The sequence below is a fragment of the Oncorhynchus tshawytscha genome, linkage group LG05 (genome assembly GCF_018296145.1).
Source record: "Oncorhynchus tshawytscha isolate Ot180627B linkage group LG05, Otsh_v2.0, whole genome shotgun sequence".
Lineage (NCBI taxonomy): Eukaryota > Metazoa > Chordata > Actinopteri > Salmoniformes > Salmonidae > Oncorhynchus > Oncorhynchus tshawytscha.
This window is the reverse complement of record NC_056433.1, coordinates 52,217,800-52,241,466: the sequence shown is the minus strand read 5'-3', so window position 1 is coordinate 52,241,466 and position 23,667 is coordinate 52,217,800. Positions and strand designations below refer to the sequence as shown.

The following is a 23,667-nucleotide window of genomic DNA, read 5'->3' as shown; positions in this document are numbered from 1 at the left end:
TGAGTTGACATATAAGGAAATCCATCAATTGAAATACATTCATTAGGCCCTAGTCTATGGATTTCACTGGACAGGGGTGCAGCCATGGGTGGGCTTGGCTCTCAAGTGAGTGGGCCCACTGGGGAACCTGGCCCAGCCAATCAGAATGAGTTTTCCCACACAAAAGTGCCTTATTACAGACAGAAATACTCCTCAGTTTCATCAGCTGTCCGGATGGCCGGTCTCGGATGATCCTGCAGGTGAAGAAGCCGGGTGTGGAGGTGCTGGGCTGGTGTGTTACATGCGGTCTGCAGTTGTGAGGCCGGTTGGACGTACTGCCAAAAAATTATATACATTGGTAGAGAAATTAACATTCAATTCTCTGGCAACAGCTCTGGTGGACATTCCAGCATGCCAATTGCACACTCCCTCAAAACTTGAGACCTCTGTGGCATTGTGTTGTGTGACAAAACTGCACATTTTAGAGTGGCCTTCTATTTTGTCCCCAGCATGAGGTGAACCTGTGTAATGATCATGCTGTTTAATCAGCTTCTTGATATGCCACACCTGTCAGGTGGATTATCTTGGCAAAAGAGAAATGCTCACTAACATGGAGGTAAACAAATTTGTGCTCCAAATTTGAGAGAAATAAGATTTTCGTGCATTTGGAACATTTCTGGGATCTTTTATTTCAGCTCATGAAACATGGGACCAAAACTTTATGTGTTGCTTTATATTTTTGTTCAGTATATAAGGAAATAAATGATGAAGTACAACTCTGGAGAGATGGTAGTTGCAGGCTCATGTCTATCAGAACAGAGAGAGGGGAAGAGATCATAGAAAGTGAACCACATTCTAGTTCTGTGCGAGAAAGGATACAGGGACACTTCTCTCTCGCACCACAGCAGCTGCCACGAGTTGGTGTTGCGCAAATCATAAACCCGGGTTGGACCAACCTGAATCAATTATTAGAAAATCTACGTTTTCACACAGGAGAATTACAGAGGAGATAACTTGAATTAACTCTAATTCAAATTTGGACATTGCAAACAGTGAAAAGTATGTTTCATGCCACAAAAGGTACAGGATCCTGGCAAATAGGTCCCAGTAATGAAACAATCCAAAACTGAGAGGTGCTAGATCCTGTTCCGGCAGGATCCGGTTCTAACTGAGCACTCACCATACTTCTCCCTTGTTATAATGCACAACGCGTACAATTTTATAGAAAAGAGTTATGTGACAACTACTGAAAGGTGGAGTTCTATACAAGAGTGCCGATGGGTAAAGTCTGTGTATTTACAGTGCAAAAGCACAACAACAAGGAAGTGCGTCATGTGATCACGTCACACTGAAAGCCAAGGTAAGGTTCCATAGAAGGCGCTGATGAAGGTGATTCATGACGAAAAGTAACCCTATTGTTTGTTTGTCCCGCCAATAAATCAGACTTACGCAGCAACTGAGTGCTCGTTTTTCTTCATTCTCCCAGATAGTCACCAGTTCAAGTATCCTGGTGTAAGGAATGTTTTTGGATGGTTCCATACAAGTTTGCCAGTGAGTGCAGTACTGTAGGTGATGCCCACCAGTATACTTACCCTAACCCTAGGAGAGGCGTTGTGCTGGAATCTCCCCCAGGCTCATACCATAACTGAGTGGGGGGACCCAGGTCTCCCTCACTCCTTCACCACGGCTCCTCTCTCATCTCAGTCTAGCTTTATGAAGGCCTGACCCCTGTCACACGCTGATAAATGAGACACAAATGGAAGCCTGCACTGTCTGATTCTGCTGTATTTTCTCTGGGGGGTCACCTCATTTCATTTTAAACCAGGGAAAAAAAGGAGGTTGATGAAATGAAAATAGCACTTTTCATTCATTCGAGAGCAAAAGGGTCATGGTTTGCTCTCTCGTGCTCCTCCATCCCTGTGCTCTCTCCACAGTTCCCATTCTGAGAGTTAATGAGAACCTGGTCAACAATGCTTTTATTGATATTTGGCAGCTGCTGGAATATCCCTGGTTTAGATAGAATCTTCAAACTAGTGTTATTATTGAGCTCTCACTCCAAACCTAGCATCCTGAATCCCCACGGTAGTGTTCCTACTTAACTTGCAGTAGGTAGATGCTGGAATCTTTCTGGTTAACCTTGACATATTGATCACTCCCGTGACAGAAGCCTACCAGTTGAGCTAAATAACTTCTATACCTGCTTCAAGGCAAGTAACACTGAAACATGCACAAAAGCATCAGCTGTTCCCGGACGAATGTCTGATCACGCTATCTGCAGCCGATGTGAGTAAGACCTTTAAAACTTCTTAAGGCTAGGGGGCACTATTTTCACGTCTATATGAAAAGTGTGCCCAAAGTAAACTGCCTGCTACTCAGGCCCAGAAGCTAGGATATGCATATAATTGGTAGATTTGGATAGAAACACTCTAAAGTTTCTAAAACTGTTAAAATTATGTCTGTGAGTATAACATAACTTATTTGGCAGGCGAAACCCAGAGGACAAACCATCCAGGAATTTCTTTTTTGAGGTCACTCTCTTTTTAATGAGTTTTCTATGGGAATCAAGAATTCTAAGGCACTTGTTTGCAGTTCCTATCGCTTCCACTAGATGTCAACAGTCTTTAGAAATTGGTTGATGTTTTTCCTTTGAGTAATAAAGAAGTATCCCTGTTCAGAACGAGGGTCGAGTGAAGTGTACTGTTCATTAGAGGCGCGTGACCTGAAAGCACGCTCCACTTTGTTTTCCTCCGGTGTTGAACACAGTTTATTCTGTCTTAAATTTTAGCGATTATTTACGTTTAAAAATACCTAAAGCTGGATTAAGAAAGTTGTTTGAAATGTTTGGATCAAGTTTACAGGTAACTAATTAGATAATGTATAGTCATGTTGCGAGAGTTGGAACCTGTGGCCGGATGAACAAGAAATTAATCTTTAAAATCATGTATAACACTTGTATGATTTATACAATTATTATTATGAGTATTTCTGTTTTTGAATTTGGCTTGCTGCTATTTCACTGGGTGTTGTCAAATCAATCCCGTTAATGGGATTGGCGCACGAAGGGGTCACTTTAAACAAGTCAACATTCACAAGGGCCAGACGGATTTCCAGGATGTCTACTCCGAGCATGAGCTGACCAACTGGCAAGTGTCTTCCCTGACATTTTCAACCTCTCCCTGTCGGAGTCTGTAATAACAACATGTTTCAAGCAGACCACCATAGTCCCTGTGCCCAAGAACACTAAGGTAACCTGCCTAAATGACTACTGACCCGTAGCACTCACGTCTGTAGCCATGAAGTGCTTTGAAAGGCTGGTCATGGCTCACATCAACACCATTATCCCAGAAACCCTGGATCCATTCCAATTTGCATACCGCCCCAACAGATCCACAGATGGTGCAATCTCTATTGCACTCTAAACTGCCCTTTCCCACCTGGACAAAAGGAACACCTATGTGAGAATGCTATTCATTGACTACAGCTCAGCGTTCAACACCATAGTGCCCTCAAAGCTCATCACTAAACTAAGGACCCTGGGACTAAACAGCTCCCTCTGCAACTGGGTCCAAGACTTCCTGACGGGCCACCCCCAGGTGGTAAGGGTAGGCAACAACACATCTGATCCTCAACACGGGGGCCCCTAAGGGGTGCATGCTCAGTCCCCTCCTGTAATCTCTGTTCACTCATGACTGCACGGCAAGGCACGACTCCAACACCATCATTAAGTTAACCGATGACACAACAGTGGTAGGCCTGATCACCAACAATAACGAGACAGTCTATAGGAGGTCAGAGACCTGACCGTGTGGCGCAAGGACAAAAACCTCTCCCTCATTGTGATCAAGACAAAGGAAATGATTGTGGACTACAGGAAAAGGAGGACATTGCCCCCAGTCTCATCGATGGGGCCGTAGTGGAGCAGGTTGAGAGCTTCATGTTCCTTGGCATCACCAAGTTCTAAACAGCTTCCACCCCCAAGTCATAAGACTCCTGAACATCTAATCAAATGGCTACCCAAGACGATTTGCATTGCCCCCACTCTTTTACGCTGCTGCTACTCTGTTATTATCTATGCCTAGTCACTTTAATAACTTTACCTACATGTACATAGTACCTCAATTACCTCTACTAACCGGTGCTCCCCGCACATTGACTCTGTACCGGTACCCCCTGTATATAGCCTCGCCAATGTTATTTTATTTCTGCTCTTTAATTCATTTAACACTCTCTTCTATTTCTTACTTTAAAAAAAACTGCATTGTTGGTTAAAACATTTCACTGTAAGTTCTACAGCTGTTGTATTCGGCGCATGTGACAAATACAATTTGATTTGATTTGATATGAAACGTTTGCATAGCACCCTTAAGATGTCATAATAATTCAGGAGTAAAATAAAGCCGACGGTCTCATTTGCCTTCCATAAAATGAGTTGTAACATTGTGTAGTTAAATATGAATAACTTAATCACCTCTGAGTTTAAGCATTTCAAGAACCAACACAAGATCAGCCAGGCATACTTCAATATTGAAATGTGGAATAGATAATGAACACCCCTGAAATATAAATGTCAATATGACTCAGGGCTTCTCCTCTGTTAATTCCTTTTGTTTCTATGCCGGTAGACCTATAATTCATAGCAGAGATTGATATGGCTGATAAACACTGTTCTAATGTTTTTTTTTTTTAAACACTCACAATATGTCTTCATGGCATTTGAATGTGTCTTTAACAAATGTTTCAACAAACATGGTTATGCTGTCGTGGATGTAGCTACAGCTCACTCAATCATTCCAATTTGCTTTATTCAAATGTATCACTTAGCAGAATGATTATTTCATGTTATTAGTTTGCCTTGAACTTGATTTGGGTTCGTTAAGACTGTTGCTATGGAAATGACATTGTCACTTTTGTTGTGTTGGCAGTGCACAAAGTGTTGCTCTCGAGTGCTACTCAGAAACAAACACTTCAAGACGACTGATACGGTCTCATTTCGTTTGGTTTATTAGGATATCACAGTAGAGATGATGAAAATGCTAAGACAGAATATCACAGAATCAGAATTTCTTAACAACAACGTCAAGATCTCATTTGTTACTTTTGTATCACAGCGTCAGCGTATAGCCCTAACTATAGATACATTCATGCATCAAGATAATGATCAATACAGTTAAAATCGGGCTATTTCACAATTGAACAAAGAGTGCAATCGATAATTATGGCTGCATAGAAATATGAGTTAATTAAGCAGCTATTAAAGCAGCTATAACATAGTTCTGTTAGTTCAGCTTCAGCCCCAGATACTAAAATCACATCCAGGTGTAACATGCTTGCTATAGACTAACCATTTCATCATAAAATATATCTAAGTGCAATATTCGCTACTATGTTTATTGAGCTCTGGTATGGCATGCCAGTACTTAGTTAGTTACTGAGGTAAATAATGTTAAATAATTGGCTCTACTCAAACATGGCAACTGCTCACTCGGCACAGACACCATTTCAATGTCTAGTTTTGATTTACATTTGGTTGAGTTGTCAACTAATGTGAAATAAACACAAAATCACAAGTCATTGGATTTATGTTCAAAATTGGGTGAAAAAAAACAGAATTCCCTTACGTTGATGACGTTTTGCAAATCTAACCAGTTTTCACGTTGATTCAACGTCATCGCATTACATATTTTTGGTGAAATGACATGGAAACATAATTGATTAAACTAGTTTGTGCCCAGAGGCAGGCGACTGAGGGTGCAGTAGAACTCAAAGGGCACCTCTGAGCAGTGCCCTGCCATGACAGGCAAAGCTTGGGCATCATGCCGGCAACTGGCAACATTCACAGATGGACTGGCCACCCCTCATAGCCTGGTTCCTCTCTAGGTTTCTTCCTAGGTTTTGGCCTTTCTAGGGAGTTTTCCCTAGCCAATGTGCTTCTACACCTGCATTGCTTGCTGTTTGGGGTTTTAGGCTGGGTTTCTGTACAACACTTTGAGATATCAGCTGATGTACGAAGGGCTATATAAATACATTTGATTTGATTTGATTGATCAAGCATTAGTAGTCTGTTTTAAAGCTCATCATAAGTCTCTGCTAATCAGGCCTCTGAGAGAGAGGATCTCTTAATGTGCTACATTCATTACACTCAGACAGACATAGTAAATTATCTCTGTCTTTCTGTCTCTGTCTGTACTGCACACTAATTAATATGACTCTCTCCGGCTGGCACTGCTTGAAGTCGAGTGCCTCTCGCAAAGGGCCTTTTTCTCTGGAAATGAAGCCACATTGAGACCAGAACACACTGTGGAGTCTGAGACCCCATCATGCTTGTGGCCTCTCTCCATGCCTCCAATAGACACATAGTCAACTATGTAGTTATTTAATGAAAGGCTTTCCAATCTTGATGTGCCTGAGAAATGATGATCAGCTGCAGTTACTAGCTAAGCCTCTCTGAGACAGTGAAAGGCGCACGGAACGCTCTCAACAAACTTTCACCTCGTTTAACACCAGACAGGAGAAATCCCAGAGATAAAGATTCCGCCCCTTATTGAACAAAGCAGTTGCTTTCCCTCACTGGTGAATCCTGCAAATTAGCATGTGTTGTCAGTGATGTTTATCCATGTTGTTAAGCTAAAGCAATGGATGGAGCTATGTTGTACGGGCAGTGATCTTAACCCTCCTCTCAGTCTCTCTCTCTCTCTACATGGTTCTGGTGGAGGTGGTGTTCATGGGGATGTCCTTGCTGCTCTTCCTTGGGCCCTGGGTCGACTTCACCACATCACCATTAACACTCTCTTCATTCTTGCGGAAGCAGTAGACCCCGTAGAGGCGGAACTTCAGGTCAGGGAAGCCCAGGTGGCGGACCCCCGGTTGGGGCCCGCCGCAGCGGGTACGTGGGTTGACGATGGGGTAACGGATGCTTGCGTCCTCCAGCCAGCCAGCTTCACAGCGGTCCAGCAGCTGGATCTTCCAGGCAGCGTAGAGCTGGCCCGTCTTGGCCACCACGGAGCCATCACGAACGCACGCCTTCACTGCTTCCGAATAATTCACCTTCTTAAAGCGCTTCAGGAAATACACCTTACCTGGAGGAGAGAGGGGGGAGAGAAGTTTGTGTGTGTGTGTGTGTGTGAGAGAGTGAGGGAGGGAGGGAGGGAGGGGGTGAAAAAGATACATTTTCAGGGGTGTAAGGGAAAGAAAGAGAGAAGGAGATAGAGAGAGAACCACATGAGATAACAGCAGCAGATACCCTTAGGGGAGAGATTATGAGTTCTCATAGACCAGAACAGTTTGATCCCTTGCCTGCAGAATAGGTTCCGAATCTCAAAAACAAAACATCCGTCTGGGCAGCCGTTCAAAATCGAGCAGCATGCAGTGGCGGTGGACAGTGCTCAGATTACTGTAAAATACTTACATTCTAATTTCATCTTGCTCTGGGAAGACTTCTCGCCAGAAGCATTTACATTTATGAGATCATGATTGTAGAAAGTGTTAACTCTGAAATGAAGCCGAGTTAAGTTTTTACAGAGAGGAATGAACAAGCTAACCTAGAAAACATAGGGTCATTTTCTACCACAGAACGGCTGACAGCAGCCTTGTTTCCATTTATTTATGTGGCTGCTGCCTGTTAGGGAGTAATATTGTCTTATAATTCCCCAAGGGATACTGGGTAAATATCTTCCAGCTGGTCAGTGCAACAGTATCACCCACCATCGCTCCTGAAGATAGCCCACATTTCAGGCCAGACTGTCTGTTGACTGTAATTAACTCACTGGGGAGGCAATGAAGAGACTGTTAGGTCTCCACTATGAAGTACCAGGTTAAAGTTCAACTATGGCTAGTGTGTTGTTCTCTTCTCTAGCTCAGATAGTCGTTTTTGCCAAGAGCTGAACTATTTTGCTTTAATGTTCAAGAAAGACTATCATTAGACGCTGTGGCACTTTTAAGAGGGCAGAATCAAAACAGGGACTGACCCAAATCTGATGTCCTCGGGCTTAGGGGATCACGGTGCAGAAATCAGAGACATGCCCCTCTTCCCCCTGAGGACTCTCTGGCTACATCGCAATACACCTCGCCTAGTCTCCTTACCAGTGGCGACCCATCATTCAGGGGAGGTGGGGCAGAGACCCATATTTTTAGCAATTTAAAAAAATATATATAATAATTCCAAAATATTGGGGGGAATTAATACGTGTCACATATTAGTTTGCAAACAATGTTAAAAAAAAAAAAACTCGGGTCTCTTTCTAGAGCTACGATCAACAAGATCATGATTCGACCTGGTTTTTTTCTGAGTTCCCAGTTGTCTTGAAAGCACCATAAATCCAGAGAATGCCAGACTTTGATGACACATTTTGCCCACGAAGGACCGCCGTGCCACCTTCCTGTTCAAGTGAGCACAGCACAACAAGGTGAGTCCAAAAATGTATTGTATGTTGCTGCATAAATGATGTAATATGCCAGGGAGATATGTATACTGTAGCCAAGAAAGTAATACTAAGTGTATGTTGTGTAGTAAGCTGTTAGTAGCCCATGTACCTCACCCTAATAATTTGGTCTATTTACCCCTCTTAATTTCGCCTACTGTTCTGACCTGGTGGTGCACATGTAACCTATAACCTGTTTTAGAGAAATGTAATCAAATGTTGTAAGAGCTTTCATTGTCTGCTTATATGCCCCCTTTATTTAGCCTATGGTTCTGACTTGGGGTACAGGGCTCGCTCATTAATGTCTTCATCAAAATTACGAATTGCCTCTTATCTGCTTGTCGTCCCCTTATGCCATAATTTGTACATCTCAATTATCATTAGAAACCACATTTGTTTAAGCAAGTCAGCCAGCTATGTTATTTTTCAAGGCAGTAAATGAGGCTGAAAGAACTGTTTCGTTGCCAGACAAGGCTCCACTGATAGCCAGGTGTAGCAGTGGTAAGATGTTGTGTTAGCTTTATGTAGGCCCTAACAGTTTGTGGGCACCGTTTGTCACCGTTATAGTGCAATTCACGTATTGTTTAGTTTTATGTTGTGTAGTGGCTGTGCTGCATCCCACTTTGTTTTTTGTTTTTTTGCCACCAAGATTTACATGCTTCATCCACACAGACCTGAAAACACTGTATAGTCAGTGCAAAGGCAATATGGTAGAAAGATATCTGGGGAATCTACACGTCACCTATCAATGTTCACATATCTCATCTGTTCAAGGAAAGAAAACCCACACAACCCCACACTCACCATTGAGGTTGGAGGTGAAACAGAAGGCATCATAGCGCTCATCCTCTTTGTGTCTGTAGCCGTAGTTGCGTACCCCTGCGGCAGTGTCCTTGCGGCCACACTGGTCCCGGGGGTGGGAGATGGGGTACTGGACGGAGCCGTCCTCCAGCCAGCCAGCGTTGCACCAGTCCAGTCCTTCCAGCCAGGCCTTGTGGAGCTGGGCATGGGAGGCCAGGATGGCATCCTGCTCCTTACACACGTCCTCAGCCTGGTGGTAGTTGAGCTTGTAGCGCCCCACCCGGGGATAGTAGGGGAACACCACACCTGGAGGAAAGAGAGAGACAGATACTGAACTAGGAGTACAAGCTAACATTTTGATTTTTTTAAAGATGGATTATTTATCTATTTTATTTTGAACTTCTGGACCCCTTTAGGTATAAAAATATATATTATTTGATAGAATATTGAATTTGCCCTTTATTACTATAGCCCATAGAAACACATTGAATAACACATTCATAAATGCAAAAAAAGACATAGGGAATTAGGTTTTGAAGTGTCTGTCCTATATCTAGGAGATATAGGATATATTTTAGTTTATTTTGACACATATTTAACCCCTTATTTTTGCCTGGCACTGCCTACATACTTTCATTCATTTGTTTGGCTTACCTTCACACGAGTACCGTGACCTTCAAATGAGAGTATGACTACCACAGAGTGGTCATATTCGTTTGTAGGCCAAATGATTTGGATGCTACAGACTTTTTGTGAGAAAACCCAATTTCGAGATGTCTCGTGGTCTGAAAAACACTGGTGTAGCTCGGCCACCTTCCACCGTAGATGCAGAAAGCCGACATACACTACAGTTCAAATGTTTGGGGTCACTTAGAAATGTCCTTGTTTTTGAAAGAAAACGGCAGAAAGAAAAGGCAGATTTGATAGAATATCTACATAGGCGTACAGAGGCCCATTATCAGCAACCATCGCTCCTGTGTTCCAATGGCACTTTGTGTTAGCTAATCCAAATATATCATTTTCAAAGGCTAATTGATCATTAGAAAACCCTCTTGCAATTATGTTAGCGCAGCTGAAAACTGTTTTTCAGTTGTCAAGAAGCAATAAATCTGGCCATCTTTTAGACCAGTTGAGTATCTGCAGCATCAGCATTTGTGGGTTCGATTACATTCTAGTTTGTCTATTTCTTTGTTGGACGGATATGGTTCCCAATCAGAGGCAGCTGTCTATCGTTGTCTCTGATTTGGGATCATACTTAGGCAGCACTTTTTCCCACCTTCAGTTGTGGGATCTTGTTTGTGTGTAGTTGCTTTCTGCACTGCATATAGCATTTTGTTGTTTTTTGGTGTCATTTAAAATAAAAGGATAATGTACGCCTACCACGCTGCACCTTGGTCTCCTTCTAACAACGGACGTAACAGCTATCACTCCATTTTGCAACGCCATGCCATACCCTGTGGACTGCGTTTAATTGGAGCCAATTTCCTCCTACAACAGGACAATGACCCAAAGCACAGCTCCAAACTATGCAATAACTATTTAGGGAAGAAGCAGTCAGCTGGTATTCTGTCTATAATGGAGTGGCCAGCACAGTCACCGGATCTCAACCCTATTGAGCTGTTGTGAGAGCAGCTTGACTGTATGGTACGTAGTGCCCATCAAGCCAATCCAATTTGCATGGGGTGAAATCTCTTCAGATTAGCTCAACAACAGATTACCTCAACTAGAATGCCAAAAGTCCACAAGGCTGTAATTGCTGCAAATGGAGGATTCTTTGACGAAAGCAAAGTTTGAAGGACACAATTATTATTTCAATTAGAAATCATTATTTATAACCTTGCCAACGTCTTGACTATATATTCTATTCATTTTGCTTCTCATTTCGTGTATGTTTTCATGGAAAACAAGGACATTTCTAAGTTACCCCAAACTTTTGAACGGTAGTGTAGGTGGATTCGGTGGATTGAGACGCATGTCTCTAGCTTAAACTGATGGATTTTGATTTTGATTATATTACTTAGATTGACGGATGGGTGCATCAATAGTAGAGGTCGACCGATTTATCGGAATGGCTGATTAATTAGGGCCGATTTCAAATGTTCATAAAAATCAGTAATCTGCATTTTTGGATACCGATTATGGCCGATTACATTGAACTCCACGAGGAGACTGCGTGGCAGGCTGACTACCTGTTTTTTGAGTGCAGCAAGGAACCAATGTAAGTTGCTAGCTAGCATTAAACTTATCTTATAAAAAACAATCAATCTTAACATAATCACTAGTTAACTACACATGGTTGATGATATTACTAGTTTATCTAGCTTGTCCTGCGTTGCATATAATCGATGCAGTGCTAATTTATCATCGAATCACAGCCTACTTCGTAAACGGTTGATGATTTAACAAGCGCATTCGCGAAAAAAGCACTGTCGTTGCACCAATGTGTACCTCACCATAAACATCAATGCCTTTATTAAAATCAATACACAAGTATATATTTTTAAACCTGCATATTTAGTTAATATTGCCTGCTAACATGAATTTCTTTTAACTAGGGAAATTGTCACTTCTCTTGCGTTCTGTGCAACAGAGTCAGGGTATATGCAGCAGTTTGGGCCGCCTGGCTCGTTGCGAACTGTGTGAAGATCATTTCTTCATAACAAAGACAGTAAATAATTTGACAGAATTGTACATAATTATGACATAACATTGAAGGTTGTGCAATGTAACAGCAATATTTACTCTTAGGGATGCCACCCGTTGGATAAAATTAGTAGCGGTTCCATATTTCACTGAAAGAATAAACGTTCATTTATAGCTTCCAGATTTGACCATATTAATGACCTAAGGCTCGTATTTCTGTATGTTATTATATTATAATTAAGTCTATGATTTGTATATATATATATATATAAACATTGGCCGATTAATCGGTATCTGCTTTTTTTGGTCCTCCAATAATCAGTATCGGTATCGGCGCTCAAAAATCATAATCCGTCTACCCCTAATCAATAGACTCTTAAGGATTAACATTACATGGGAATATATAATGTTTAGAATGAGTATGTGTGTGTGTGTGCTAAGGTGCGGAGAATCAGAGCAGGTGGTCAGTCCAGTGTAGATAGAAACTGTCTCTGAGCCTGTTGGTAAGGAAGTGAGCAGCTCATGGCTGGGGTGTTCGGAAACCTGGTAAATAATGCTATGTAACTGTATGTCTAGAATTAGACCAATATTTAACATTCTAAAAGTTGGCCCAACTCTCTAAATACATGGCTCTGAACCCATCTAACCCTTCAACCTTAACCTCTGACCTTCAAGATCGAGGTTGACGAATCCCGTATCGTCCTCCATGTCGTTGGTAACCTCACACTCGTAGCGTCCGTAGTCCTCCAAGGTGACGTTGTGGATGATGACCGAGGCGTCCCCCGGTCCGTTTTTCTCCAGGGACACACGACCCCGATACGACCCGAACAACCTCTGCTGGAGGCCCAGTGCAACGAACACATCCTCAAACACCAGCGCGTCCGTCACCTTAGTCCACTTGATGCGGATGCGGTTGGGGTCGGAGCTCTCGGGTTCGTGGTGGTAGCGGCAGGGCAGGGTGATGGAGCCTCCCCGGTGGGTGATCACTTTACCGGGGGCGGTCTGAACGATCACTGCCCCGGTGTCATCCTCTGGACGCAGAGAGGGAATAGAGGAACAGGAATGGTCAGGACAAGCAAGGTTGTGGGGGACTTACAGTATGTTTATCAATGATCTGTTGCATCAGTACTTTACTTTTAAAAGGAGGATTTCCTCATAGTGTGATGATCTACAGTATCTAGGGAGATTATTACTGTTAAAGTTATGGGAACCAACCAAACTTTAGTTAGAAGGTCATGATGGTGAAAGTGTATATAATTAGATAGCTTGTTGTTTCCCCAGTGGGGGCCAATGGGCTGAGGAGACATGTGTCACCTGAGAGACGTGTGTTTCATCATCAGCACCAGGTCCCAGCATGCCTTGTTCTGTGTCACTGGCACTGCCTATTACATCATAGTTCTTTTGAGGCCAGCTGAATCCCCAAGGCCTAAGCTGTGTTTCATTCCAGAAAGTGTTTGACTCCCCACATCTACACCCGTGTTCACTCCACTTCACAAATCTAATAGGACTGGAAATCAATATGACGAGTATGGGGAGCTATAACTTACACCTACCCAGTTGTCTCAGATTTGTGAGGGGTGGTGAATGAGAGCAGTGGGTAGGAGACAACTTTATTTGAAATGGAATGTACAAGCAGCTCTGGTTTGCGTCATTGGCAGCCAGGCCGTCTCCTAGGCTTTGTAACAGTGCTCTTCTCTGAGGGTTTCTGAGCAACACAGTTGACTGATTCTCATTCTAAGAGTCTGCTTATTGTGAACAGATCACAAAGCCTACAATTAGCCATGACAGCTGGTTATAATGACTGTGAGCTGGGAACTCTGCACTCTGAAATGTTTGTAACCGACCGCTGAGCTTTGAGACCTGTTTACAGAATACATTCAAACATAAATCTAGGTTGGGATTTCAGGCGGGAATAGAGATGTATCCAGGTGGAGGCATACTGTTTATAACATAATAATAACATTAGAATTAAGGACAGGTGATGATAACAAGGTGATATTGTAGCTGGTTGCCAGTACAGCATCAGCAAGTTTCCAATCAGGCTGAACACAGCTTCTTCGCAGCGTTGATAGAGACTGTTCTAAGAGTCCAAATCAACAACATCTGCTTGACTATGAAGTGGATGGAATTTAGCAACATTTTACTGATAATATGACTCCTACCTCATTCTACATGCAACAGAAACTCAAGTTTCTACAGTTGACTGCCAATAATCCTGGAGGAGAGATAAAGTTTGGCGACTCACTTATTTTGAAACCCAGACAGCTGCTCTTTTATTCTCCCCTTGGAATGTAAAAAAACAAACATTCTCATTACAATGATGCAACATGTGTGGGATGGGGATAGAGAGAAGGAGAGATCTTACCGAGTACATGAACAACTTTCCTCCTTCCCTTCTCGGCATCGGTAGAGAGGGAGGTCGCATAGAGGCCAAAGATTAGGACCAAGCAGGTCACTGTCCCCAAGGACAGGGGCTGTGAGCAGAGCTGCAAGGGAGGCAGGGAAGGACCAATCAGTGAAGATCCAGTTATTGAGTATCCAATGGTGCTGCTAGCCATTCCTAAGCTCTAATATGGCTAGCCTATAAACAAATCAAATGAAAGTTTATTGGTTACGTACACAGTTTACCAATGTTAGAGCAGGTGCAGTGAAATGATTACGTTACTGGCGCCTAACAATGGAGTATAATGTCAATCAAGAAATGTCGGAACGAAATTAATTAACAACCCAAATAGCAATGTAACAGTAATCCAAATGAAATCTATACATACATCGGATGAATTTACACAAGATACGGTGCCTTCGGAAACTATTCAGACCCCTGGACTTGTTCCACGTTTTGTTACGTTACAGCCTTATTCTAAAATGGATTCAATTAAACAAATTCCTGAGCAATTTACACACAATACCCCATAATGACAAAGTGAAAACAGACCCTTTGCTGTGAGACTCGAAATTGATCTCAGGTGCATCCTGTTTCCATAGATTATCCTTGAGATGTTTCACCAACTGTGGTAAATTCAATTGATTGGACATGATTTGGAAAGGCACACACCTGTCTATATAAGGTCCCACAGTTGACAGTGCATGTCAGAGCTAAAAAACCAAGCCATGAGGTCAAAGGAATTGTCTGTAGAGGTCCAAGACAGGATTGTGTCCAGGCTGAGATCTGGAGAAGGGTACTAAAAAATGTGCTGCAGAATTGAAGATCCCCAAGAACACAATGGCCTCCAGGCGGTGTCAGAGGAACGCCCTAAAAATTGTCAAAGACCCCAGTCACCCCAGTCATAGACTGTTCTCTCTACTAATGCATGGCAAGTGGTACCGGAGTGCCAAGTCTAGGACAAAAGGGCTTCTTAACAGTTTTTACCCCCAAGCCATAAGACTCCTGAATAGGTAATCAAATGGCTACCCGGACTATTTGCATTGTGTGCCTTCCCCCAACCGCTCTTTTACGCTGATGCTACTCTCTGTTTATCATTTATGCATAGTCACTTTAACTATACATTCATGTACATAGTACCTCAATTGGCCCGACCAAGCAGTGCTCCCGCACATTGGCTAACCAGGCTATCTGCATTGTGTCCCGCCACCCACCCACCACCCGCCAACCCTTCTTTTACGCTACTGCTACTCTCTGTTCATCATATATGCATAGTCACTTTAACTATACATTCATGTACATAGTACCTCAATTGGCCCGACCAACCAGTGCTCCCGCACATTGGCTAACCAGGCTATCTGCATCGTGTCCCGCCACCCACCCACCACCCGCCAACCCTTCTTTTACGCTACTGCTACTCTCTGTTCATCATATATGCATAGTCACTTTAACCATATCTACATGTACATACTACTTCAATCAGCCTGACTAACCGGTGTCTGTATGTAGCCTCGCTACTTTTATAGCCTTGCTACTGTATATAGCCTGTCTTTTAACTGTTGTTTTATTTTGTCACATCCTGACCATTAGAGAGTCCTTATTTTCTATGGTGGAGTAGGTCAGGGCGTGACTGGGGGGTTTTCTAGTTATTATTTTCTATGTGGGGTTCTAGTTTAGTTTTTCTATGCTGGTGTTTGGTATGATTCCCAATTAGAGGCAGCTGGCTATCGTTGTCTCTAATTGGGGAGGATATTTAAGTAGCGTTTTATGGAATATTGTTTTGAGTTAGTGCACGTAGCATCTCTATAGTCACGGTTCGTTGTTAGTTTATTGTTTATTTGTTTTTGTCTTTGTTAAATTTCACTTTATTCATTAAATTATGTGTAACTCAACATCCACTGCGCCTTGGTCCGATATTCATTCTAACGAACGTGACATATTTCTTTACTTACCTATTGTTCACCCAATACCTTTTTTGCACTATTGGTTAGAGCCTCTAAGTAAGCATTTCATTGTAAGGTCTACTACACCTGTTGTATTCGGCGCACGTGACAAACTTTGATTTAATTCTTAAATAGAAGAAGTTCGGAACCACCAAGAATCTTCCTAGAGCTGGCCGCCCAGCCAATCATGACAGCCCGCTTGGAGTTTTGCCAAAAGGCACCTAAAGACTCTCAGACCATACGAAACAAGATTCTCTGGTCTGATGAAACCAAGATTGAACTCTTTGGCCTGAATGCCAAGTTTCACGTCTAGAGAAAACCTGGCACCATCCCTACGGTGAAGCATGGTGGTGGCAGCATGCTGTTGGGATGTTTTTCAGTGGCAGGGACTGGGAGACTAGTCATATCGAGGCAAAGATGAAGGGAGCAAATTATAGAGAGACCCTTGATGAAAACCTGCTCCAGAGCGCTCAGGACCTCAGACTGTGGCGAAGGTTCACCATCCAACAGGACAATGGCCCTAAGCACAGTGGAGCGGCTTCAGGACAAGTCTCTGAATGTCCTTGTGTGGCCCAGCCAGAGCCCAAACTTGAACCCGATCAAACATCTCTGGAGAGACCTGAAAATAGCTGTGCAGCAACGCACCCCATCCAACCTGACAGAGCTTGGGAGGATCTGCAGAGAAGAATCAGAGAAACTCCCCAAATACAGGTGTGCCAAGCTTGTAGCGTCATACCCAAGAAGACTCAAGGCTGTAATTGCTGCCAAAGGTGTTTCAACAAAGTACTCAGTAAAAGGTCTGAATACTTATGTATACATAATATTTCAGTTTTTTCTTTTTAATAAATTCGCAACAATTTCTAAAAATCATTATGGGTTATTGTGTGTAGATTGATGAGGGGGGGAAACTATTTAATACAATTCTGAATACGGCTGTAACGTAACAAAATGTGGAAAAAGTCGAGGGGTCTGAATACTTTCCAAAGGCACTGTATACTATAAATGATATGTACAGCAGTATATTAGAGTGAGTTATGTCATTATTTCAGTATATTAATAAGCGCTGTATAAAAAGTGTATGTAAGTTAAATGCAATGTACATTAGTAGAAATATTAGAATACAGTATTTAAATACACAGTAAAAAAAAACATGACTGAGTCTAAAATATTTACAGCTATGGATGACAGCATTCAAATATTTAAGAGCAGTGGTTGCTGCATTCCAATAAACGGTATCACCATAGTCAAGAACTGGTAGGGAAATTGACCGTACAATCGGCATCCTACTGTTTAGGGAGAGGCATGATCTATTTCTACACTGAACAAAAATATAAATGGAACAAGATTCTACTGAGTTACAGTTCATAATCAGTCAATTGAAGTAAATGCATTAGGCCCTAATCTATGGATTTCACATGACTGGTAATGCAGATATACATCTTTTGGTCACAGATACCTTAAAAAAAAGTAGGGGCGTGGATCAGAAAACCAGTCGGTATCTGGTGTGGCCACAATTTGCCTCATGCAGCATGACACATCTCTTTTGCATAGAGTTGATCAGGCTGTTGATTGTGGAATGTTGGCCCAGTCCTCTTCAATGGCTGTGCGAAGTTGCTGAATATTGGTGGGAACTGGAACATGTTGTCGTACACATCAATCAGTGCATCCCAAACATGCTCAATTGGTGGTGACATGTCTGGTGAGTATGCAGGCCATGGAAGAACTGGGACATTTTCAGCTTCCAGGAATTGTGTACAGATCCATGCAACATGGGGCCATGCATTATCATGCTGAAACATGAGGTGATGGCGGCAGATGAATGGCACAACAATGGGCCTCAGGATCTCGTCATGGTGTCTCTGTGCATTCAAATTTCCATCAATAAAATGCAATTGTGTTCATTGTCCGTAGCTTATGCCTGCCCATTGAATAGAACCACCACCACGGGACACTCTGTTCACATCATTGACATCAGCAAACCGCCAGTTGGACTTATTGCTGATGTACATTCTTTAACATTAAATTCTCTGGCAACAGCTCAGGTGGACAATCCTGCAGTCAGCATGCCAATTGCATGCTCCCTCAACTTGAGACATCTATAGAGTTGTGTTGTGTGACAAAACTGCCCCTTTTAGAGTGGCCTTTATTGTCCCCAGTACAAGGTGCACCTGTGTAATGATCATGTTGTTTAATCAGCTTCTTGATATGCCACACTTGTCCACTAGGTAGCCTAGTGTTTAGAGTGTTGGACAAGTAACTGAAAGGTTGCAAGATCGAATCCCTGAGCTGACAAGGTAAAAATCTGTCATTCTACTGTTCCTAGGCCATAATTGAAAATAAGAATTTGTTCTTAACTGACTTGCCTAGTTAAATAAAGGTCAAATATTTTTTTTTTGGCAAAGCAGAATGTGCACAACATTTTACAGAAATAAAATGTTTGTGCATATGGAACATTTCAGAGATCGTTTATTTCAGCTCATGAAACATGTTGCTTTTATATTTTTGTTCATTGTAAATATATGTTTATATGAATAGTGTGTATAGACAGTATGTGAATAGAAAAGGTGTGTACAGCAGTAGTTATATAGGATGAGTCATGACTAGAATACAGTTGAAGTCGGAAGTTTACATAAACCTTAGCCAAATACATTTAAACTCAGTTTTTCAAAATTCCTGACAATTAATCCTTGGTACAATTCCGTATTTTAGCTCAGTTAGCTCAGTCACCACTTTATTTTAAGAATGTGAAATGTCAGTATAATAGTAAAGAGAATGATTTATTTCAGTTTTTATTTCTTTCATCACATTCCCAGTGGGTCAGAAGTTTATATACACTCAATTAATTTATCAGACAAGAAGACATTTCTCCACCAAGTACAATATTTGTCTCTAGTCTCTAGTCTTAGGGTTAGGCGTCCCGCCAGCGGGACCCCTGTCGACAACATCCGGTAAAATTGGAGGGCCGCAATTCAAATAAATAATCATACATTATGGATACTAATTAAACAATTAGGTACATACAAGTGTCTTATATCGGTTAAAAGCTTACATTCTTGTTAATCTAACTGCATTGTCCCATTTACAATAGGCTTCACAGCGAATGCCATGCGATTGTATGAGGAAGGCGCCTCACATCAAAATATTTTTCAAACAGCACGTTTCATAAATTCACAAATAGCGATTAAATATTAACTAACTTTTTAAAAATCTTCCTCTGATTCGCAATCCAAAGGCTCCCAGTTACAACATTTAGTGTCGTTTTGTTAGGTAAAATCGTTCTTTATATCCCAAAAAGTACATTTAGTTTGCACCATCGATTTGAGTAATCCTAAAAACTACACCTAAACTTTGTTTCAACAAGTCAAAATACATTTCTATTTATTCCTCAGGTACCCTAAAATGTAATTAAACTATAATATTTTTTAAGGAAAAAAGTATGTTCAATAGGAAAGCAAATTTAGCAGAGTCGTACACTCAAACACGGATTTCCAAACTGGTGTTGTCATACTAAAACTCATATTTCTTCTACATTATTCAAGTTACAAGCCTGAAACCTTGAACAAAGACTGTTGACATCAAGTGGAAGCCATAGGAATTGCAATCTGGGAGCTGGAATTGCATATGCCCCTGTGCTTTCCATTGTAAGAGCATGGGCTCTCAAAAAAAACCTATTCTGTTTGTTTTTTCTTTGGATTATCTCCTACCATATCAATTGTCTTATAGTCTCATACATTATTTTAACATTTCTACAAACTTCAACGTGTTTTCTATCCAATGGTACCAATTGTATGCATATCCTAGCTTCTGGGCCTAAGTAACAGGCAGTTGACTGGGCACGTCAGTCAGGCGGATATTGAGAAAAAAGGACCCTAGCCTGAAGAAGGTGCAGGGTAGAGTACCGGGTGGTAGCCGGCTAGTGACAGTGTCTAAGGTTCAGGGCAGATGCCGGCTAGTGAAGAGTGTTTAACAGTCTGATGACCTGGATATAGAAGCTGTTTATCAGTCTCTCAGCCCCAGCTTTGATGCACCTGTACCGTCTCCGCCTTCTAGATGGTAGCGGTGTGAACAGGCCGTGGCTGTCGTTGATGATCTTCTTGGCCTTTCTGTGACACTGGGTGCTCTAGGTGTCCTGGAGGGCAGGCAGTGTGCCCCCAATGATGAGTTGGGCTGATCGCACCATCCTCTGGAGAGCCCTGCAGTTGCGGGCTGTGAAGTTTTCATATCAGGCGATCACACAGCCCGACAGAATGCTCTCAATGGTACATCTGTAGAAGTTTGTGAGGGTCTTAGGGTTGAAGATTAATTTCTTTAGCCTCCTGAGGCGCTGTTGCGCCTTCTCCACCACGCTGTCGGTGTTAAGGGAGTCAAGGGACTATTTCAGGTCCTAAGTAATGTGCACGCCGAGGAACTTGAAGCTTTTGACCCGCTCCACTGCGGCCCCGTTAATGTGGATGATGGCTGTGCTCTATCTGCTGTCTCCTGTAGTCCACCATCAGCTTCTTTGTTTTGTTGACGTTGAGGGTGAAGTTATTTTCCTTATGTAACAGTATAGACTTTACGCCCATCCCCCTCACCCCGACCTGGGCGCGAACCAGGGATGCGCTGCACACTTCAACAGTCGCCCTCGAAGCATCGTTACCCATCGCTCCACAAAAGCTGCGGCCCTTGCAGAGCAAGGGGAACCACTACTTCAAGGTCTCAGAGCAAGTGACGTCAACGACTGAAACACCACTAGCGCGCACCACCGCTAATTAGCTAGCCATTTCACATCGGCTACACTTACACCACTCTGCATGTTGCATGTTGTTTAGCGATGTGTGGCTCAGTTGTGTGTGGCTCAGTTGGTCGTGCATTGTGCTTGTAACACCAGGATTGTGGGATTGATTCCCATGGGGGACCAGTACAAAAATGTATACACTCACTACTGCAGGTCACTCTGGATAAGAGTGTATTGTAAATGTCATTATTATGACATCAGCTGCTACATCATGCAGTGGCAGGAGAGTGCAGTTTGTCATGTGATAGCAATGAGGGAAAGTTTGCTCCCTTGGCACCAGCCTATGTTAGAATTCCATGGGAAAGGGTGAGGCGCTGTAGCTGCTCAATAAAGTTTTTCAGAAATGGTATCACACAGGAGGGGTGTATGTTGGATTCAAGTGCAACTGTAGTCTACACCAGTATGGAGACAACCCACTAAGCACAGATGTCAGTTTAACATTTAGTTTTGATTTACGTTTGGTTGCATTGTTAAACTAACGCGAGTGAATTCAACCAATATGTCACCCTGTAATTGGATTTAGGTTAAAAGTTGATTGAAAAAAAATGATCTTATATGACTTTAATGAAATCCAATCCGTTTTCCATATTGATTCAAAATATATTTTTTAGGGTTCAAATGACGTGGAAAATAAAAATAAGGTTTTGTCCAGTGGGAATGTCAGAGCCCCACCCCCATATGTTTATATATATATATATATATATTTACAAGTTAACACTAATAGCATTCATGTAATAAAGGGTTGTTATTGCAGCAAGTTCCTTTACAGACACCCCTGCAATATTATACATTTTAATTGCCTATAATAGGAACACGGACATTTGCTACTGACCACATTGTAAACAAATAACCTGACCACAATCCTTGATCCTCTCATAATCTGCAATGTACTGCACTAGGCTACTGTAGCACATCTTTAATGTTGTGCTACAGAAATCTCCCATGCAGTAAGAAAAAAGACTGCATGATGCCCAGACACAGAGCCAACCCATCCCGCCACATTAGAGGACTTACCATTATATCTTCAAGAATACTGTCTGTCTGAAGTTAGATAGACCGTATGTCGTTTGTTCCAGTTGGGCTGTTATTGATATGGTGCAGTACTTGACTCATAGCCCTCTATCCTGCAGTTAGCCTGCCGTGTCCTGTCGTATTGCTGTTTGATTTTGGCAGTGCAAGGGAACTGCTTACTCTGTGCAGGACTGGGCTAGTTGGGCTGTTCCGCAGTTCACACATTTTCAGCACAATGTGAATCACTATAAGAGCGCACCAGAATGTGTAAATCAGCGAAAGTAACAGGGAACAACTGAACTGCTATATTGTTGCATTTGCTGTTCGTGCATGATGATACGTTGTGCCAGTAGGAAGGCTAAAATGTTTCATTAGAAGCAGTAACGTTAAACCTCATTAAACTAATAACGTTAGTATCAATGCTTGCTGTCCACGAAAGAAAACATTGTGCATGTTGTAATGTAGCTAGGCTAAATGTAGTCTAATGTTAATAGCATATTCAACATTACACTAAACACAAGACACACTAATTTCAGAGTGTGGATTTGTGTGCACGTAGTTATTATAGCCTATAATTTACAGCAGTACGAGTAGGCTACCAAACACTGAATGCTGGTAGGGCGTAAAAGACACTATATACTATATATATTTAACCGGAGCTATCTAAGCGCACTGGGGAATTAGCTCAAATGGTAGAGCGCTCGCTTAGCATGCGAGAGGTAGCGGGATCGATGCCCGCATTCTCCAATATTTTTTTATTGGCCTATATGTTTCAAGAGAGCATTTTAGAAGGGAGGACATAAATTATACTGTTACGATGGTGTTCCTTTTAACTATAAAAGCATTTTTGAGAATGAGAACGACATTTTTGGAGTCAGGATCATCCCAAATTACATTCTAGGAATTGCTTTTGATTGTCATGTAACATTTTATTTCTGACAGGTGTCTGTTGGAGACAATATAGAGTCCAGTTTAAATAATCTGACCAGCCTGGCCTCTGTCCTCTTCACACCTACTAATATTGATACAGACCCAGCAAAGTGTGAATTGCTATGTTGCAGTGTTCAGTCTCTCTCTCTCTCTCTACCATCAAGGTAAAGGCAGACCGCAAGTCTCCTGGGGTCTCGGGCTGCACAGCTGAGCAGACATCTGCACATATTCCCAGTAGCTCCTCTGAATAGATGGAGCTGTTGTGATAGGGGCCGGATTTGATTTAGGTCTGTCACACAGAGTGCAAGCAGGCCGTTTGTTTTTCATTGCCATACATCAGCATGTAAAAGCTGCTGAGGGAGAATTAATTAGATTATCCTGTGTGTGTGGGTGTGTGTGTGTGTGCGTCACTCACATAAGAGGCCACTTAGTTACAGAAGAGACAGTGGTGAAGAGTGTGTTTCCAGACCTTTTCTTATAACACATTATCACTGTGTTGAATATTAATGCTGCACACCCTCTCTGTAGCAAGGGAACATCCATCTAATGTAGCAGAGAAGGTATCCATTCTTTTTTATTATGCTCTCAAAAGAGGAGTTTGTGTTTTGAGAGAACATGGCTTTTTCTATATGGTTTCATGTTATCATCCACTATGAATGCATACAGTATGTAAATATAATTACATTAATGTTTGGGAAAGCCCTCCCCTTCTTTCTCACTCCCTGGTGCTTGAATTTGATCTTGTCCGACTGAAATTAAATGCATCTAAAGATGTCTTGACTG

The 23,667-nt window shown here is 42.2% G+C and overlaps 1 protein-coding gene and 1 non-coding gene across 2 annotated transcripts; one reads left to right on the top strand and one right to left on the bottom strand.

Moving 5' to 3' along the window:
• Positions 1-4,957: 4,957 nt before the first annotated feature.
• LOC112250830 (hyaluronan and proteoglycan link protein 4) lies at positions 4,958-22,185 on the bottom strand. Its single transcript, XM_024421306.2, has 5 exons — positions 21,958-22,185; positions 14,206-14,326; positions 12,509-12,871; positions 9,201-9,503; positions 4,958-7,055 (listed from the first exon to the last, which is right to left on the bottom strand). The coding sequence occupies exons 1-5, from the start codon at positions 21,958-21,960 to the stop codon at positions 6,673-6,675; spliced, it is 1,173 nt and encodes a 390-aa protein (XP_024277074.1). The 5' UTR covers positions 21,961-22,185; the 3' UTR covers positions 4,958-6,672.
• Positions 22,186-22,628: 443 nt separating this feature from the next.
• On the top strand, positions 22,629-22,701 carry trnaa-agc. Its single transcript has one exon. It is a non-coding gene; the product is annotated as a tRNA-Ala (tRNA).
• Positions 22,702-23,667: the final 966 nt, after the last annotated feature.

Excerpts from the sequence above, each read along its gene's own strand:
- LOC112250830 (XM_024421306.2), bottom strand. Across the intron at positions 12,872-14,205 it reads GAAAGTTGTTCATGTACTCG|AGGATGACACCGGGGCAGTG; the intron begins GTAAGATCTCTC and ends CTCTGCGTCCAG. Across the intron at positions 7,056-9,200 it reads TTTCACCTCCAACCTCAATG|GTAAGGTGTATTTCCTGAAG; the intron begins GTGAGTGTGGGG and ends TCTCTCCTCCAG.